The sequence below is a fragment of the Mesocricetus auratus genome, unplaced genomic scaffold (genome assembly GCF_017639785.1).
Source record: "Mesocricetus auratus isolate SY011 unplaced genomic scaffold, BCM_Maur_2.0 Super-Scaffold_100004, whole genome shotgun sequence".
In the NCBI taxonomy this organism is placed as follows: Eukaryota; Metazoa; Chordata; class Mammalia; order Rodentia; family Cricetidae; genus Mesocricetus; species Mesocricetus auratus.
Genome location: NW_024429189.1, coordinates 52,335,936 through 52,354,873, shown reverse-complemented (window position 1 = coordinate 52,354,873; position 18,938 = coordinate 52,335,936). Strand labels below are relative to the sequence as shown.

The following is an 18,938-nucleotide window of genomic DNA, read 5'->3' as shown; positions in this document are numbered from 1 at the left end:
TCCATTCCTTACCCTGTGCATTACAAATACCAAAACAGCCAGTAACAGGAGTCCTGCGAGAACTGCCAAGATGATCACCCACACGGGCACAGGCATGGGTGCTGGCTGAATGCCCCAGGTGATGTTAGTGGTGACCTGTTGAGGAAAGCACACTGAGTTTTAGGTAACTCTTTAACTTAGTAAGTACAAGACATAACTTTTAATTTCTATTGTAGTGGCATTCACATCATATTCTTTTTTCATGCAATAATCTTGTGAGTACACGTTAGGTGTGACAATAAGCTGGCTTCAGATTTCATATGAAATGTCCAGTAAATAACCCAGGACAGATCATGACAGCTGATCCCACTTTCAGTACTTAAATATCTTCAAAATGCATTTACTTATTGTACTTAGTTTCCAACCTCATAACTTTGCAGGCAGAAAGTAGCCAAAACATCTCCCAAAAAATTTGGGATACAGTAAAAAAAACCCTGTTACATAGAACAAGGCACTAAAGAAAAAGGCCCAGTTCTAGCAACCCTAGAATAAGGAAGTAAAGAAATAGGACAAGAGGATAATCCCAGGTCAGTGAGATGATTCAGCAGCTAAAGGCACTTGCCACCACAACCCATAATCTAGGTTCAATCCTGAGGTCCCAAATAAAGGAAGGAAAAAATCAGTCCTGGAAATTTGTCCTCTGACCTCCAAGTGAGCACTGTGGCATGCACCCCTCCACCACCACACCTCCAACAACAACAAATATAATTTTACAAAAAAAAGGAAGGAAATTCTTTCTATTCTAAAATATTAATCCTCTCAAATAACTTGATTATTTTCAATTGTTGTAGTTAAACTCCCATTAAAAAAAAAAAACCTGAGGTCTTCCCACCGCATACATTCATTCACTTTTGGAAACCAGTAACTTACGAGCGTGGAGTTGAAGAGGTCCTCGATGGGAAGATTCTTGTAAGGGAACTCTATGATATTAAATGAAGCGGATGACTTCAGGGAATAAGAGTGGTTCTGGTTCTCCTTCTGAATGGAAACAACAACAGGATGGATGCTTAGGCTTCAGGCCTTTAGTATTCCTCTAAAAAATGTATAACTACTGATATATCTATCTGCTTACATTCATAAACGTCTCGGTCCACAACAGGGATTTGACATACAGGATTGCACTCTTCCCTCGGTCCAGTCGCCCAACCTGGCAGATGATCTGCAAGCACTTAGCAACTCCACAGCCCTGTCAGGATGAATCATTTATTTACAAAATAACATTAACACTTAACAACAGAATATTAAGCCTTCTCACCTGAAAGCCAAAGAGAAATTGTATAGCTTCTCCTGTCTTTTAAGAATCATACTCAACAAACAGGCCAACAGTTAACTCTGTGCTTTTTGGTACATTGTTTTTGTTTTTGCTTTGAGACACGGTCTCCTTATATAGCCCTGGCTGTCCTGGAACTCACTATGTAGACGAGGCTGGCCCAGAACTCACAGAGATCCACCTGCTCCTTCCTTTCCAGTACTAGGATTAAAGGCATGAGCCACCACTCCCAATGAAAGAAATGTTTTTTAACGCAAATTATTCTAGAAACATAAAACATATAATACCAAAAATTCATTTTTATGACAACATTCTTAAGCCAATCCCTCAATGTGGTAATTTAAATCATAAACATCAGAGCACAGTAACTCTGTAGAAAAGCAAAGCAGTGAAATCTTTAACTGTTCTTCTGTGTGAGACCTGCAGAGAGAAAAATCACATGCTGATGACATCTGCCATAATTAGTGTTTTCAGCAAGAACTTGAAGGCCGACAGCTAAGGGAAACAGCTGTCCACCACCTTCCATGTGCTGGTCACATTGCACTGTGTCACACACATGTATTTCACAATGGTGCTGCCCAGTGAGTAGTAGCAGGCACTGAGGAACAGGAAGAGAAGTGCATCTGTGAGAGACTCACAACTAACACCACACTTAACAAGGCAAGGGGGTCTGGACATGCTGTTCCTAGTCAACCAGACTTGACTCTTTAAGAACATTAGCAAAAAAGACAATCCTTAGTCAAGTTAACCAAAAGATGCACAGCAGAGATCCAAATTAATGACATTAAAGATGAAAAGGGAGACATTACAACAGACACCAAGGGAAATGTAGTGAATCATAAAGACATACTTTAAAAATCTCTGTTTCACCAAATGGGGAAACCTTAGAGAAACGGATGAAATTATTGATACATACGACCTACTTAAGTTAAATCAAGGTCAAATAAGCAATTTAAACAAACCCACAACCCCTAGTGAAATAGAAAGCAGTCCAGGACCAGATGGATTCAGTGCAACATTCTACCAGACCTTCAAAGAAGAATGGGTATCAATACTCCTTCAAATTTTTCTGCAAAACAGAAACTAAAGGAACACTACCCAATAATTTTACAAGGCCACAATTACCCCAATACCTAAACCATACAAAATGATAAAACAAAAAAAAGAAAATTGTGACATAGACACAAAAGTTTCTCAATACAACACTTGCAAACACACAATCAAAAGAATTATCCACTATGGTCAAGTTAGTTTAGTTCCAGAAATTCAGTGATGGTTCAACATATATAAATCAATAAAAGTAATCCATTATACAAGCAGACTCAAAGACAAAAAGACACATGATCATCTCATTAGATGTACAAGAGACCTTTGACAAAATCCAACATTCTTTCATGAAAAAGTCCTTCAGGAAGTAGGGATACAAGGGACATACCAGAACATAATGAAGGCAATTTACACCAAGCCCACCACCAACATCAACCTAAACAGAGAAACTCAAAAGCATTTCCATTAAAATCAGAAACAAGGCAAGGATGTCCATTCTCTCTGTACCTACTTAACATGGTACGTCAAGTCTTCGCTAGAGCAGCAAAACAACTGGAGAAGATCAAGGGGATACACACAGGAAAATATCTTTACTTGCAGATTAATATCTGTTTATACATAAAAGACCCTAAAGCCTCCACCAGGAAACCTCTACAACTGATAAACATTCTCAGCAAAGCAGTAGGATCCAAAATTAACACATAAAGAGAAGTAGCCTTCCTACATACAAATGACAAACAGACTGAGGAGGAAATCAGGAAACCAACACCTTTCACAACAGTCACAAACAAACAAACAAACAAAAATATTGGGATAATTCTAAACAACCAAGTGAAAGACTTGTATCAAATCTTTAAGACAATGAAGAAAGAAATTATAGAAAAGACCAAAATAAGTGCTCATGGATCGGTAGTAATAATATTGGGAATATGGCCATCCTACCAAAAGCAATCCCCATCAAGATTCCAATAGTTTTGTTTTTTTTTTTTTACAGAAATTGAAAAAACCTACCTAAAGCCATCCTACCAAAAGCAATCCCCATCAAGATTCTAATAGTTTTGTTTTTTTTTTTTACAGAAATTGAAAAAACAATCTTTAACTTCATACAGAAACTCAGGATAGCTAAAACAATCCTGCAAAATACAAGAACTGGTGGAGGTATCACCATTCCAGATTTCAAATTGTACTACAGAGCTCTAGTAATAAAAACAGCAAGATTTTGAAGTAAAATCCGACCTGATGATCTATGGAATCTAACTGTAGACCCAAACATAAGTCCACACATCTACAGAAACTTGATTTTTGGCAAGGAATCAAAAACACACCACTGAAAAAAAAGGCAGCATCTTCAATAAATGGTACTGGTCAAACTAGATGGCCACTCGTAGAAGAATGAAAATAGATTTCTATCTATTACCTTACACAAAACGCAACTCTAAATAGATCAAGAACCTCAACATAAGACCAGATACCCTGAATCTGGCAAAAGAGAAAATGAAGAACAGGCCTGAACTCGTTGACACAGAAAGGACTTTCTAAATAGAACTCTGTTAGCCCAGGCACTAAGATCAACAATTAGAAGATGAGATCTCATGAAGCTGAAAAGCTTCCTATGGCAAAGGACACCAGCATTCAGGCAAAGCAGCAGCCTACAGAACAGGAAATGATCTTCACCAATTATACTTCTGATAGATGGGTTATTATCTAGAATACAAAAGGGAAGAAGAGGAACCGCCTGAACATCAAGAAAACAAACAACCCAATTAAAAACTGATGTACAGAATTAAGCAAAGAGTTCTTGAAGGAAGAAACACAAATGGCTGGTAAACAAAGCAACATTCAATACCCTTAGCATTCTTAAAGTCCCTTATAGGAAAAGGCAAATTAAAACTACTTTCCCCCAAGGCAGAATGATCAAGAGCAATCAAATGACAGCTCATGCCGGTGAAGGTGTGGGGAAAGGGGAACACTCCTCCACTGCTGGAGGGAGTGCAAACTGGTACAGCCACTTTGGAAATCAGTGTGGCAGCTAATAAGGAAGTTAGGAATTGGTCTACCTCAAGACACAGCTATACCAGTCTTAGGCATATACCCAAAGGAGTCTACATGATACTACCAAGATACTTGTTCTGTGTTTGTTGTTACCCTATTTATAATAGCCAGAAATTGGAAACAGCCTAGATGTCCATCACCTGATGAATGGATAATGAAAATGTGGTACATTGACGCAAAAGTGGCCAAAACAAGGGGAAAAACCTAGTACTATTTATTATTCTGCTTAAAGAACACACTGATAAAATGACTCCTAATGACATACTGCTATATCCATAGCTCAGTGCCTCATTCAAGCCACATCAGAAAAGCTTCTTCTTGCAGTAGATGGGAATTAACACAGAGAGGTACAACTGGACACCGTGAATGTGTGGAGAATAACAGACTTTGAAGCACTCAGTCCTACATGGGATGTCTTTATCAAAGCCCCTCCCCTAAGGCTTTCAAGTGGAGTCTAAGTGGAAAAGGATTCAGAAAAAATACTAAGAACCAGTAATGATTGACAGAGGAAAGGCCATGTAGGGACTATAGGACCTGTGCACATCCGAACTCACAGACACTGTAGCACCATGTCCAAACCCTGCATATAGTCAAGCCAAGAGGAGTTCCAGCACTGAGGGGGAAGTGGACATGGGGTCCTAACCAAGGACCTATCTGCAGCTGGTCCCACTGGCAATGGAAAAAGTTTTCTCCATAGAGTCTTCCTGGGCATGTCAACCACACTCCATGGTAGGCCCCGCGCTCAGGAAGAGTTGGTTAACACAAAGAGGACTCAATAGTATTTGTGGACTTTTTCATTTTGCTTTGCTTTGGCATTTTTCTGTCTTGTTGGCCTTTTTTTAAAAAATATTTTTATTTATTTTATTGGCTTTTTTCTTTCCTTTTTTTTTAAATGGGCATTGGTGTTTTGCCTCGGGTGCCCAGTCCCCTGGAACTGGAGTTACAGACAGGTGTGAGCTGCCACATGGGTGCTGGGGATTGAACCTGGGTCCTCTGGCAGAGCAGTCGGTGCTCTTAACCACTGAATCATCTCTCCAGTCCCTGTCTTATTGGTCTTTTGCTTTTGTTTTGTTTTGTTTTTTACCTCCATTTCGGTGTTTTTGTGAGACTTTTTGTGTTTTTTTTTTCTTTTTCTTGTTGTTTCTTTCAAAGAGAAAGAGAAAAAGAACATAAAACTGGATGAGTGGGAAGGTGGGAAGTATCTGGGAAGAACTCATCAAAAATACATCGTATGAAAATCACTTCACTCTTTTTTTTAAAAAGGAAAACAAAGCATGGGAGACAAGAGCAAACAGACAGACAGCAAGGGCCTGGATGTGTGTGGCTTCCAGACGACAGTATTACAAAGCTCCTATTCTATTAGGAGCCCTGATTATTTTGTCTTTTTTATGAATATTTTATTTGTAATTATGTGTATCTGTGTGGGGATAAGCAAACACGAATGCGAGCATGGTGTCCTTTGAAACCAGAGGTGTTGGCTCCTTTGGGAGCTGTGGTTATAGCTGTGAGCTGTGTGGTGTGAGCTCTAGGAACCTAACTCAGGTCCTCTGGAGAAGCCGTCAGTGATCTATCCTAACCACTGAGCTCTCTCCGGCCACCTGTGATTACTCAGAGTCAGCTGAGAAAGTCCTGGAGGGAAAGAACCCCAACAGGTTGTGTGGCAAATAAATTCTAGGGGGGATAGGGACATAAAGTAGTCAGAGGCCAAATGTTGGAAAAGTCAAGAGACAGAAGGTGGTCTGAGTCACACTGCGAAGAGACGGAGCTGGTGTAAGTGGGTTAGAATTGGGTGTTTTACAAAGTAGACAGTGATGAATTTGACAACATGTAGGATCGTGTTGAGAGATAAAGATGGATTTGTATAGAGAATGGCATTTCTATTCACTACAGGTAGGTCACTGTGGAAAGATAAGCATTGGGAAAATTCTGTGATGTATTTTAGACTTGGTGTTTTCTAATAGACATGTAAGAGGACTTCTAATCAGCAGATAAATGGCCCCCGAAGATCAATGTAGGATCTGAAAATGGAGACCAAGGAGGAGTGGCAGATGAAGAAACAGGAAAGATTGATGCCCTGAAAGTTAGTATTTGAACAGTGATCGCTGAAAAGGACTCTAGAACTAGGTTAGATAAAAGCAATGTCTGTAGGCTGCCAAGATGGCTTAGCAAGTAAAGGTTCTCATCACCAAGTTTAAGGATGAGTTCATTCCCGGGGACCCACATATTGGAAGCAAAGAAGTCACTCCCACAATTGTCCTCTGACCTCTACAGGCATAGCATGCCATGTGTGTGACACAAATACACAAACACGCACAAATGAAAAATGTAATAAAAAAGCATAGGTTTTTTTAAAAAATAGTGATTGTAGGGCATGATGGTGCATGCCTTTAATCCTAACACTTGAGAGGTAGAGTCAGGTGAATCTCTGTGAGTTTGATGCCAGCCTGGTCTATGTAGCTTGTTTCAGGAAAAACAGGGCTACATCAAGAGACCCTGAATAGATAGATAGAGAGATACATAGATACATAGATTGATTGATAGAATGTTATTGTGAGGTGGTGGTGCACACTTAGAATCCCCATACTTGGGAGCCAGAGGCAGATGGATCTCTGTGAGTTCAAAGCCAGCCTGGTCTACTGAGTGAGTTCCAGAACAGTCAGAGATACACAGAGAAACCTTGTCTTGGGGGCTGGAGAGATAGCTCAGAAGTTAAGAGCACTGCTGCTTTTCCAGAGATCCTGAGTTCAATCCCAGCAATCACATGGTGGCTCACAATCATCTATAATGAGATCTGGTACCTTGATCTGGTGTGCAAGCATACATGCAGGCAGAATACACTGTATGCACATTAAATAAATAAATCTTGAAAAAAAGCCCTGTCTTGAAAAACCAAAATAATAATAATAATAACAACAACAACTAGTGATTGCTAAGGGGCTTTATCAGTTTTTCTATGTGTTGGCTTCAAATCTACTTAATTAAAAAAAAAAATACAAAAGCTAAGCCGGGCGGTGGTGGCGCACGCCTTTAATCCCAGCACTCGGGAGGCAGAGGCAGGCGGATCTCTGTGAGTTCGAGGCTGGGCTGGACCGACAGCCTCCAAAACAATACAGAGAAACCCTGTCTCATAAAACCAAAAAAACAAAAAACAAAAGCTAAACAACACATTTATTTCCAACAGGAAATCATTGAACTAATTATCCCCTTCATAAGTATCTATCACTGGGCCTTCTGCTTTCTCCTGCTATGTGGCAACGAAGTATCAAAGAGGAAGATGAGATCAAAAAAGTTCAACTAGAAGAGCACAATCAAGGAAGTCAGTTAGGACACAAAGTTCTTTTACTAAACAATCTATTAATCTGGTTGAGAACTGACGGCAGTTTAACTAGGAACAAGAAGGGCAAGAGGACTGAAGGGTGTGATGCAGGCAGATCCTTTAGACGCTGCTGCTGTGACTTTGTTGTTGGTCCTGTAATCGTGTATTTTTAGATGCTTACCCTTTGCATTTTTGGGATGGCACTTACCAAAGTGTGAACATCTCCCTCACTAAGGGTGAGATCCCGCTTGGTGATGAGATGATGCCGTTCTCCTTGTCCAAGCGATGTATCATTCTTTTCGGGTGTCTGCAAAGATGTACAAAAAGTGTAAAACACTGGTTAAATGATAAGGGGAAAACATTTCACATTGACATTTGGATATTAATACTTAGCTACGATTAGCATACAGTCCATGAAAATGTGGGATGACAGAAAATTTACTACTTAATGGTTAGTGAACAGGGAAGACAGAAAATAAAAAAATCAAAGTCATTAATGTTCCCTACAAATTGTCATTAATGTACATACCCTTTTCCTAACCATTGTTTTTTTCCCATGCATCCCTAGGATACTGATACAACACTGAAAAGAGCCTGAAATTCTACAGTATATCTGTGATGCGTGTCATTAGGAGTTTTGAGTTTAATTTTTGGGGTTTTTGGAAACAGAGTATTACTACATAGAGCAGACTGGCCTTGAACACAAAATGTAATCCCACACAGTCTCAAGCTTGTTATGGGGTTACAGGTATGTGCCAATAAGCCTGGTTTATTTTTGTTTGCTGAACTTTCCTTAGAATATATATGATGTGATTTCTTGTATAAATATGCATTCTAGAACAAAGATCAATAAATACCACCAAAAATAAATAAAATCCTATAAATGATATTTTCTTAGACCTTGTAAATCAAGAGTTACAAGTAAAATGTTTTATCTTATTCTAAAGACAGAAATTCCAACAATAAAATAGCCTTACATAATACATTTAATAAACTAAGATACAGAGGGCCTTGGTCAAGAATAATTCTTGAGGCTTACAGAACACTCAAATATATAGTTCACTATGATTTCACAGATTGATTCTTACCTATTACATAAATGGACTAATTTTTAGTGTACTAGTTATGAGCTAAAATACTTTTTGCAGAGTTCATACGTGAGAATAGCTGTTTTTATTTCATGTGTTTCGTTTATATGTTTAAAAAGAAAAATAAAAAGTCACGGTATTGAAGGACTACTTAAAGCACACTACCTTAATTCTCAGAGGGTTGATCTCTGTGTCTGCAGTACAGTTCATCGGCCCATCAATATCGTAATGAAGGATGTACAACAAAGTGTTGTTGTTGTATTTGTAAGGCCACTGGAGATTTAGGATTGCCTTGCTGAATGAACTTGGACCATTGTTTCTTAGCTAGTAAGAAAAAAACAAATGTAAGCACCTTGGACAAATATGAGTTCTATTTTCCTTCCACTAAGTTATTACTAGAAATCATACCAGCAACGGGGTCTGAATAGCAGCAGTTTCTTCCGCTAGACTTCAAACCTGACCATTATATACAGAAGTCAAACAAAGTTTATCTCTCAAGCACAGTAAGATCTACCAGGATGAAAATGTCAAGGAAACAGTTAGGATGCTGACTTCATAGCTTTGTACAGACAATACATCTTTTAATTACAGGCATTTCCAGTTTTTAGTCAGAACATCAAAATGCTGTCTGTGGAGCAGACACAAAGATTATTTCTTTTTTCAGATGGAGTTGGTTTTGCTTTTTTTAAACACTTAAAGGTGTTTGTCTATAAAAATGAATTTACAAAGAGTACTTCTGGTATATTTTCAAACTATGCAAACTCCACATAAAAATCACATAGGGTTGGTCTTAAAATAAATTTAGCTGCTCTCTCCGCCGCCCCATCCCCCGCTTCACCAGCTTTCTACTGGGTCCAGTAACTGCAGACCTCATAGATGTGCTGAACAACAGGCCCAACATCGTCTTCAGTCTCTGGGTTTTCCTTGTGCTCCCAATTTGGAATAGGAAGAAAGATGTGATCAGGACTTGAAACTCTAAACAATGACCAAAGAAAACCTACCATGAATATCAAACGACACAGTCAGTTCATTTTCCTAAGTATTCTATATTCCGTAATTAAATCAGACCTAATTTAGAAAGCCTCAAAGGAGAAGCTTATGAATGAATAAGACTTTTTATGCATAAAATCTACCGTTGTTAACTCAGCGTGCATCAGGTGAATGAGTAAGCAATTGCCGTTGAGAGCTCAAGCAACATATTGGAAGATTGCTGTTGCTGTGCCTTTTGGAACACCTTCGGGGCTGTATCTCCACGGGATCCATAGCCTTGGGAAACCAGCACTAAGCTGGAGTGGCTGCCCACAGGAGGCCAGGGTCCAGTAGCTACACATCAGAAGCAATCACAACAATGGCATATTCAGCTTGAGACTCATGCTTACCCTCTTATCTCCACAGCAGCCAAAACAGCAAGGTCAACTTTATAAGACACAACTGGGCTGACATTGTCAAAAGAATTAGAGCTGAAAAAGGAAAAACAAAACAAAACATGCTCAGGACTGAATTCTGCACATTTATCATCGAAGTTATAAAAGGGAAAAACTCGGGGGAACTAAAACTAAACAATCCAAAGCAACATAGAAACTGAAGTCCTACCGATCAAGCAATTACTTTATCATGTAATGCAAAGCTGAAGATAAATTTTATTTCCTAATGCTTAACTTTGTTTTATAAACTCAAAGTAACAATACAATCATTTGTATAATTAAATACTGAGTAAAGAATCCTATAATACAATACTGAAATTTTAATCTACATTATTCCATCTTTAAAGGGTAGTATGGAATACATTTATAAGGAAAGATGGTTATTTTTATCCTAATACACTGTTTTCATACCTTTGGATTTTCAAGTCAAATTTCACAGAAGTATCCATTTCTGACTGCTGGTGCACGCTAAAACGAAGGCCAGCAAGCAACTGGAGAGGGGGAGAATAAGAATGATGGTCAGGGTCCCATTTAAATAAGAAACTTCAAATTTGACATCCAAATTAAAAGGCGTGTTCTAAAATAAGCTTTTTATGAGTTTAGGGTAAAAATGAACAAAAATAACTACATCTGACTTTCCACTGTCATGATGGAAGCTTTTAACAGTTATCAACTATAATCATACTTCCTTATGATATTAACTGTCTTTCTAAACATTACAGTGTTTGCTGTTGCAATGAAAACACTGCAATTGTGTGTAAGACCTGCTTTAGGAAGCGGACAGCTGACTTGAGAATCCAGACAGGAAACACTGGAGGGTTCACCAGAACCCGGAGTTAGAGAAGGTGGACGAAAAGCAGAAGTCTCCCTCACACCTGTCATAGTCCCCTTCCCCAGAACCTAGCAAGCTAAGCCCCGGGGCAGAATACTGACTGATTTTAAGAAAACAACTTGACTGAAGGTATAAGCCTTCTTGGGGATCACATGAATGACATGTAAATATGTCCCCTCCGTGGGGCTACACTCACATTATAAAGTCTGGAGTTGGCTACTTAGAAAAACAAGAAACTAAAGGAGCTATGAGCTAGAAAACCAGAGAAAATGAGAAAATAAAGAGCTCTTGCCCAGGAAGCATCTATCCAGAATAATGACTGCCTGTGGAAACACACTTAGAGAAACATACAATGCTTGGACCATGGCAACGGATCTGCACATAACTGCCACCAGTGTGAATCTGCTTGGAAAGATCACATGTACAGCCATGCTTTTCTCAGCACCAGTAACACACAAACCCAGATTCCTTTCTAGGGGACTTGGGACGAGCAATATGCTCCCTGCTCACCATCAGAGGGGGAGCCTCACCCAGGGAAGTTTCTTCTACTTAGATGATGTAAGGCTCTAAGTTAAAAAGACAACACGCACCATCTCATCTAAGAGTAACAGGCCTCAGTGTTTGCCAGGGTGGCTTCCAAGACTCCATAGACACCCTGGCAGCTCAAAATTCTAAAATTAAAATTTTAGTCCTTAGTTGAAATCATGTTTTCATCTATTTACCAGATTTGAGGCAGTGTGAAGAGAAGTTTATGAAAGAGTATGCAGCTCCACCTGTAATTTTAGTATCCTAGTTAAACTGAACAGAACTCTGCTAATAACTAAATTCTAAATCAAAACTAATTCAAAGATGCTACTTTGAAGGCAAGTGAAATGGTTCAGTGGATAAAGGCACTTGTTATCAAACCAGATGACCTGAGTTCAGTTCCCAGGTCCTACCATGGTGGAAGAAGAGAATCAACTCCCAAAACTTGTCCTCTGACTTCCCCACAGTATGTGTAGCATACATGCACGCATGTATGTGCATAATACACACATACACAATAAATAAGGGAATAAACAAGTGAAAATTGTAAATAAAAATAAGATACTGCCTAGAGGCCCACACCACCCTTGTAATCACAGCACTTAGCAAAGCCAGGAAGAACTTGAGTTTGCATGGCAAGATCCTATCTTAAAAACAAACAAGTCAGGCAGTGGTGGTGCATACTTGTAATCCCAGCACTCAGGAGGCAGAGACAGGCAGATCTCTTAGTTCCAGGCAGGCCTGGTCTACAGTGAGAGTTCCAGGACAGCCAGAAATACACAGAGAAACCCTGTCTCAAAAAACCAAAGCCAAAAAAAAAAAAAAAAAAAACAGGGCTAAGTATGCAACTCACTGATACATCATTTTCCAAGCATGCTCAAGGGCCCGGGCTAAGTCCTTAGCACTACACACAAAAACAAACAACAATAACAAAGAAAAACCCAACTTAAATTACTATAAACAAACCTAGAGAAAAATATGTATAGAAAGAAATATTTATATTCTATTTATAAGGCAAAAACTCAATGGAATCAGAATGCCTTACTTGAGTTCCAGCCTTCATCGGGTTTCCAAGGTCACACACCACCTGCCGGGTTTGGTTTTCTGTCTTAAATGCACAGGAAAGTCTTGCTAAGGCCTTTGACAGACAAAAAAAGAAAATAAAGAGGAGTGGAGTTGGGGGAATGTAGAAAGAAAATTAATAGTTGCCAAAAAAGAAGAAACTACAAAGTCCTTACCCAACATAGGCAGAAGGTACTGGGCTGAGTCATGAAGTTCAAAGTCACACAATATTGTCATATATATGACAATCATATTATCATACAAATACATTTATGTAGCTTTTAATTACATAAATATGTAAGATTAAAATCTGTAATTATAGATAAAACTCTCTAAAACACACAAAAAAATAAATGTTTAATGTATGTGGGTTTTCAGGGATAATTTGTTTTTTCACCTGTAATACGTAAAATGTTTAATCATGTAAGGGAAATGGGAAACATGTGTTTGACTTGTATTCATTGTAATCATTCACTTAAAAACAGAATGTAACCACATTGTAAAAGACAAAAACAAAAAAAAAAATACACAAAACAAAACAGTCCTTACCCAATATCAAGTAGATATTTAAATTCCCTTTTTTATGAAGCAAATAAATCTACTTGGGCAAACAGAAAAAGAAGCCAGGACTATGGACAACTGCTGCACATCCACATAAAAGCGTTGGATTCTGATCATAGGGCTCTGACTCACAATGTAATGGGCAGGTTTAGAGACTTCAGTTAGCTGACCTCATTTTCCAGATGCTAGGCTGGCAAAGCTAATAATTCCATATCAATTTGTTACTCAAAGGATTAGGCCTGAAAGGAATTATGTAAGATATGCACTCTATTGTCTAGCAATTTAGTCTCAGATAGAACAGCTAGGCTTGGGTTTCACTAAATAGGGACCACCTCATTAATGCTAATAAGACCTGGGAGTGCGCTGTGATTTTCAAAGAGGCAGCTAGCTGCTTACTTCATTGTTTCGGACAACGCCGATGAAATCAGCCTGCGGTGGAATGGAAACAATGAGCTCCGCTTCATAGGCTCCTTCCCCTTGATTCTGCGCCTTCACAGTCAGTGTCAGAGGGTTGTCATCCCCAATATAGATCTTCTTTTGATCACTGCAAGTTAATTCAAATCCAACAGTGAAAAAAGACTACATGGGGAGCGTGTAACTGTTCAAAGAGACAAGAGATAAGTCACCATCCTCCCCTGTCTCAGACTAGTTCAAGGCATCTCCACAGAAAATAGCACATTGGGTGTAAATTTGGTGCCCCCTCTCTGACTGAACGCTCATGCCAGTCACACGCCACTGCTGTCTACAGGTATTACCAAAGTCACATTGTATCTGTGCATGTGCTTCTAATTCCTAGGTGTGCTTGCTATTAACTGCTCTTTTGTCATAATTCTCATGACCGCCTTCCCTGTGTACTATTAAGTGGTAAGGACATTCCCCATTTCAGTGCAAGTCCACAATGAAGTGTATCAAGGCGATTAGTAGGACTCACGGCACAACCAAAGCTAACAGTCATAAATTTGCCAAGTCAAGCACCCAGTGAAAACACAGTGAGTATTTTTTTAACAATGGTATTAATGGCTTTATTGTGAAGAAAATCATGAATTATCCTTTACTCTAAGTGTATCTCCTTAAAAACTTTAGCATTTAGAATAGAAAGTATTCTTTTCCATTTAAATTTCTTATATTTTATATTTACCGTTTGAAGTAAAACTTACCTATTTACAGAAACTTCCAGTTTAGGTTTACAAACATTGTCTTCCCCACAGTCAAGTAGAATATGAGCCTAAAAGAAAAATATTTTATTATTTTCTACATGGACCCTGGCCACTCAGTGTTAAACATGTCAGTGTAAGTAATCAAGGGTAAGGAAAAAAATACAATAAAATAGAAGTGCTTAGAATTTTGTATATCTCAAATTAGCTGTTAACACTTTGGAATAAAATCTAGGATAAGAAATGAGGGCTCGTTTTAACTGTGCTCCTGTCTGAACTGGGTCAAAATACACATCCTTGTAGGAACTCCTGATTAAGACAGTGGGCCTCCACTGCTTTCATAGAAACTGGCTGCAAACATCAAGTAAGGAGAAAATGGCCAAAGTAAGCCCAGCATCTACAAACCCAATGGGAAAGATACGAAAAAGAAAAGGAAAGACCAGCAAGCAGTAAAATGGTAAAACAGAAGAAAGTTGCAAAAGTCTAAACTTGTTTTTTTCTGGATCCAGTCAAGGGAATATACTGAGAAGCACAGTGTGGAAACAAAAACCCCAAAAGAAAGAATGCAAGAGCATAGATCTTGCTAGAATACATAGAAGGAACAAAAGGAAAATAAAAGCAAAATCATTCTTGGTTTATTTGCTGCTATTTTAGTGACACTTTGTCTCAAAAAAAATAGTGACAATAATAAAGACTTCTAAAATAATTCTAAAACTATAAAGAAAACTATCATAGCCCTCATACCAAAGCACATACTATAAGGCACAAATGAAATGTCTTTCTGAATAAAGTGCCCATTGAAGCACACCTACTAAGAAGCTCGGGTATTAAATGAGCCATCGTTACATCCATCCACTAACCCAGGGGATCCAACATCTAAAACAGCTGAGAACATGCAGCCTCACAGATCACTACAGCCTGGATTTGCCCAGGGTTCTAGGTTTTCTCAGGATCCCCTTGGGATTGACAGCACCCTCAAACAGTAGGAATGAGTTTGGAGAGAACTACGCCCAAATTCCCAAATACCGTTTATAAATGCTTGCTTTTATTTAAACGGGGTTGTTTATAAATGGTTAATGATCACAGTCAAATTCTCTCTTAAGAAAAAAAGGGAATATGATATAGAAATTAATACTTTACATTGGTATGGATTTTGGTTTATTGATACAAATTTAAGGTCAATTTTGTTATATGTATATTTTCTACTCTTGTTTAGATATTGTGTTTATACAGCTCATTAAAAAATGTAGGCCAGGCGGTGGTGGCGCACGCCTTTAATCCCAGCACTCGGGAGGCAGAGGCAGGCGGATCTCTGTGAGTTCAAGGCCAGGCTGGACCGACAGCCTCTTACAAAACAATACAGAGAAACCCTGTCTCGTAAAAACAAAAAAATAAAATAAAATAAAAAATGTAATATATAGTTAAATATAGATTATAGATAGTTACCTATAATAGTCAAAACTTATAGTTATGTTAGATTTTTTAGATATACAGAGAAATATTTCAAATGGATAGGAAAGGTTTCTTCAAAACCTTTCAAAGGCCTACAGAATATGGCATTTAAAAAGTTTACTAGGGTTTTTCATGACAATGAGGCATATCTCCTGGCAGCACCAATTACATCAGAGAGGAAAATGGACATCGAAGAAACTTGTTGTAGAGTTTGCCTTCAACATGGCAGGGATAGCTATTTGGACAAACAGCTGCCCTTGCCTCAACTGCTGACAGTAAGCACGATGTATAAAACTGGAGAAGCAAGCTACAAGCAAAGTGACTGCTGACTTGCCAAGACAGGACGGTCCTTCAGAGTTCCTGCCTTACAGAAGAAAGCAACTGATGAACCTTGCCAATACAAGACAGAACAGGCCTTCAAATTTCCTATTTCATTAAAAAGCCTGCCAGACACCATGGCCTGTGGACTGAAGATGGATGCCCCAATGTTACAGAGGAATTTTGAGGAACTGTCCAGGCAGCAAGATATCTCTAGCAATTCAAGAATTTATGTATTATCCATCTGGAACCTTTGATGGAGTTGAAGACAAATAGTTATGGTTATGGTTTTCCTTAGTTATGATAACAGACAAGTTATATGTAAAACTTTAGGCTCACAAATATAGGATAGATGATAAAATATTTTCCTTACGTTTTGCCAAATGTTAGTGGACTAAATATTGTTAACTATAGTTCTTGCTTGATAACCGGTGTGTGTGTATGTGTGTGTGTGTGTGTATGTGTGTGTGTGTGTGTGTGTGTGTGTGTAATTAAAGGTAAAACCATTCTTTTATTTAGACAGAAAAGAGGAAATGATGGGGGATGTCCTTCTGTATGATGTGAATATGTTTCTCTTATTGGTTTCTGAATAAAGCTGTTTTGGCCATTGGGCAAGCAGGATGTAGTCAGGAAGGAAGTATAGGCAGGGCTACCAGACTAGGTCTATTCTGGAAGAGGAACACTTGGAGTGAGTCACCAGGGACACACTATGTAGCTGCCGTGAGAACAAGCGGTCCTGGTAAGCCAAAACCATGTAGAAGTACACAGATTAATAGAAATGGGTTAATAATTAAGAGAGGGCTAGCCAGTAAGAAGCCTGAGCCATCAGCCAAACAGTTCATAATTAATATAAGCTTCTGTGTATTTATTTGTGACTAAACAGCTATGGGACCAGGAAGGACAGAAAGGTCGGACTACACCCTATGAACATGAAATAAAATACAAAGCAGAGGTAGGTAATAATAACAGCATTTGAAGAGACATGTTTTGTAAAGGCCTTTGCAAAATTACCAAACAGAAATGTTGTGTTGCTTTATAAAAGAAATTGCTCCCAAGGAAGCCCTGAGGGAACATGTAAAGAGCGATGGAGTCCTGAGTGAATATATATTGGCCATGTTGAAAGTCAATGCCTCCGTCCAGTAGGAATGGCAAAGTCTTCCCCATATAGGTCAGGCTTGGGACTGGAAAAGCCTTTCTCTGCTTTCAGTGCAAAAACTGGCAGTGTGTAAAAACTAGCAACTGCAGCTTCCTCCTTCCAGATGTTTACAGCCTGAGACTGCTCACCTACAAGACTAGCTAACCCTCCCTCTGTGTTGTACAGAACAATCACACTGAGTCCCTCAGCTGTTGGATGGTGCCACTCCATCACAGTGTGCACAACTCCAGCTTTTCTGTACATGTATGTTTGTCTCTCCTTCATTCCCTCACCACCCCCAGTCAGGTTTCCAGGAACAAGCAGTACTTATATATGATGTATACATAAAAGTACATACATACACTTTTTCAACACAAAATACACACCCAAATAAAAGAGGTATTGTAGATGTTTAGTAAGTACTAAAAACTGCATACAAATAAACTGGTATTTTGTTCTTTTCCTTGAATCACTTTACTATTCTATGAAATGTGATCTTGCCTTCCAGTGAATATGACTACCGAAAAGGTTTAAAAATCTCAGACCTAAATATTCTAATTGTTTCTCCTCTCGTTTCTTTAGTTGAACACCTACCAACACTATTAAAATAACCCCGTCTGATATTTAAGAACACAAACTATACAACCTTAACAAAAGATCAGAGGATGAGATTGGGACGTGCATTACCTGCCGACTGACATTGGCAGGAGTGAACTGGTTCAGAATGGGTTGTAAGCCTGTTTCGTCAGCAGCCGTTCTGTGGTCCAGCCGATACTCCATAAAAATAGTGATGGGAGTGAGTTTGTCTCTAAATTCAGATTCGTCCTGAAACAAAAGAGCTTCAAGTTAAAGATGACATCAACCTAAACTGTTTGGAGAAATCCACAACCAGAGAAGCCACAAAACCAGGCAAATTCATCACTAGAACCTGCAATTCTAACAACCTCTGAAGTGCTGTGGTAACTGTAGTAAGCATGAAGTGAGACTCACGTGGTTGTTCAGTAAGAACTATTCATCAAGATTTGTTTCATAATGTAAAATCTGACTCACGAAAGTACCTATGGAGCACCTCCATTGTCAACCAAAGTTCTCTGGAGCAACCACATGTGTACAGAATAGCCTGCCAACAGCTGACCTCTGCCAACTATGGAGAGATGTGATACTGCAGATAAAGAACCAGAGTAGTTATAGACTATCATTAGTTCTTTTTAATAGCTCGTAGCTATAAATCTAGGCATCTGGCTTGTTTGTGTGGTTGCTAGATGAAGCTACTGGAATTCATCTGTCATCCTGGTGGGTCTCTAACCTCCAGCAACCAAAGAACGAGATAAAGATCTGAATCCTGTAGATTTTCCTCCCTTATTAAAGATGACATCTGAACTCTACAGATGATATTACACTACCTTTTTTATCTCACCTGATGATCCCACCAACCTCCCTTTGTTCTGTGTCTGAAAAAATACACACAGCACAGCCTAGACTCTGCTCCAGAGGAGAAGGCTTCTAGTCCATGGTCACTCACATTCCCAGGAAAAGTTATGCCCTTATCTTCTTTAAAATGGAACTGTTATTTTATGTCAGCATGGTAAGACTGGCACCCAGGCAACTACCCAACATAGAAACAGAACAACACTAACGTGGCTTTAAGCTGTCCCTCTCAACC

At 38.9% G+C, this 18,938-nt stretch overlaps 1 protein-coding gene across 2 annotated transcripts in view; it reads right to left on the bottom strand.

Moving 5' to 3' along the window:
• The window catches only part of Itgav (integrin subunit alpha V), a 78,326-nt gene that overhangs the window by 3,771 nt on the left and 55,617 nt on the right, over window positions 1–18,938 (bottom strand). For both annotated transcript variants that reach the window (XM_005065105.4, XM_013121461.3), the window contains exons 18-29: window positions 17,963–18,100; window positions 14,374–14,441; window positions 13,613–13,760; window positions 12,639–12,731; window positions 10,648–10,727; window positions 10,192–10,272; window positions 9,682–9,787; window positions 8,978–9,136; window positions 7,933–8,031; window positions 1,112–1,225; window positions 910–1,017; window positions 13–135 (exon numbers count right to left, since the gene is read on the bottom strand). In XM_005065105.4, the coding sequence (XP_005065162.1) occupies window positions 13–135; window positions 910–1,017; window positions 1,112–1,225; window positions 7,933–8,031; window positions 8,978–9,136; window positions 9,682–9,787; window positions 10,192–10,272; window positions 10,648–10,727; window positions 12,639–12,731; window positions 13,613–13,760; window positions 14,374–14,441; window positions 17,963–18,100 (1,317 nt within the window). The remainder of the gene's footprint in view (window positions 1–12; window positions 136–909; window positions 1,018–1,111; window positions 1,226–7,932; window positions 8,032–8,977; window positions 9,137–9,681; window positions 9,788–10,191; window positions 10,273–10,647; window positions 10,728–12,638; window positions 12,732–13,612; window positions 13,761–14,373; window positions 14,442–17,962; window positions 18,101–18,938) is intronic.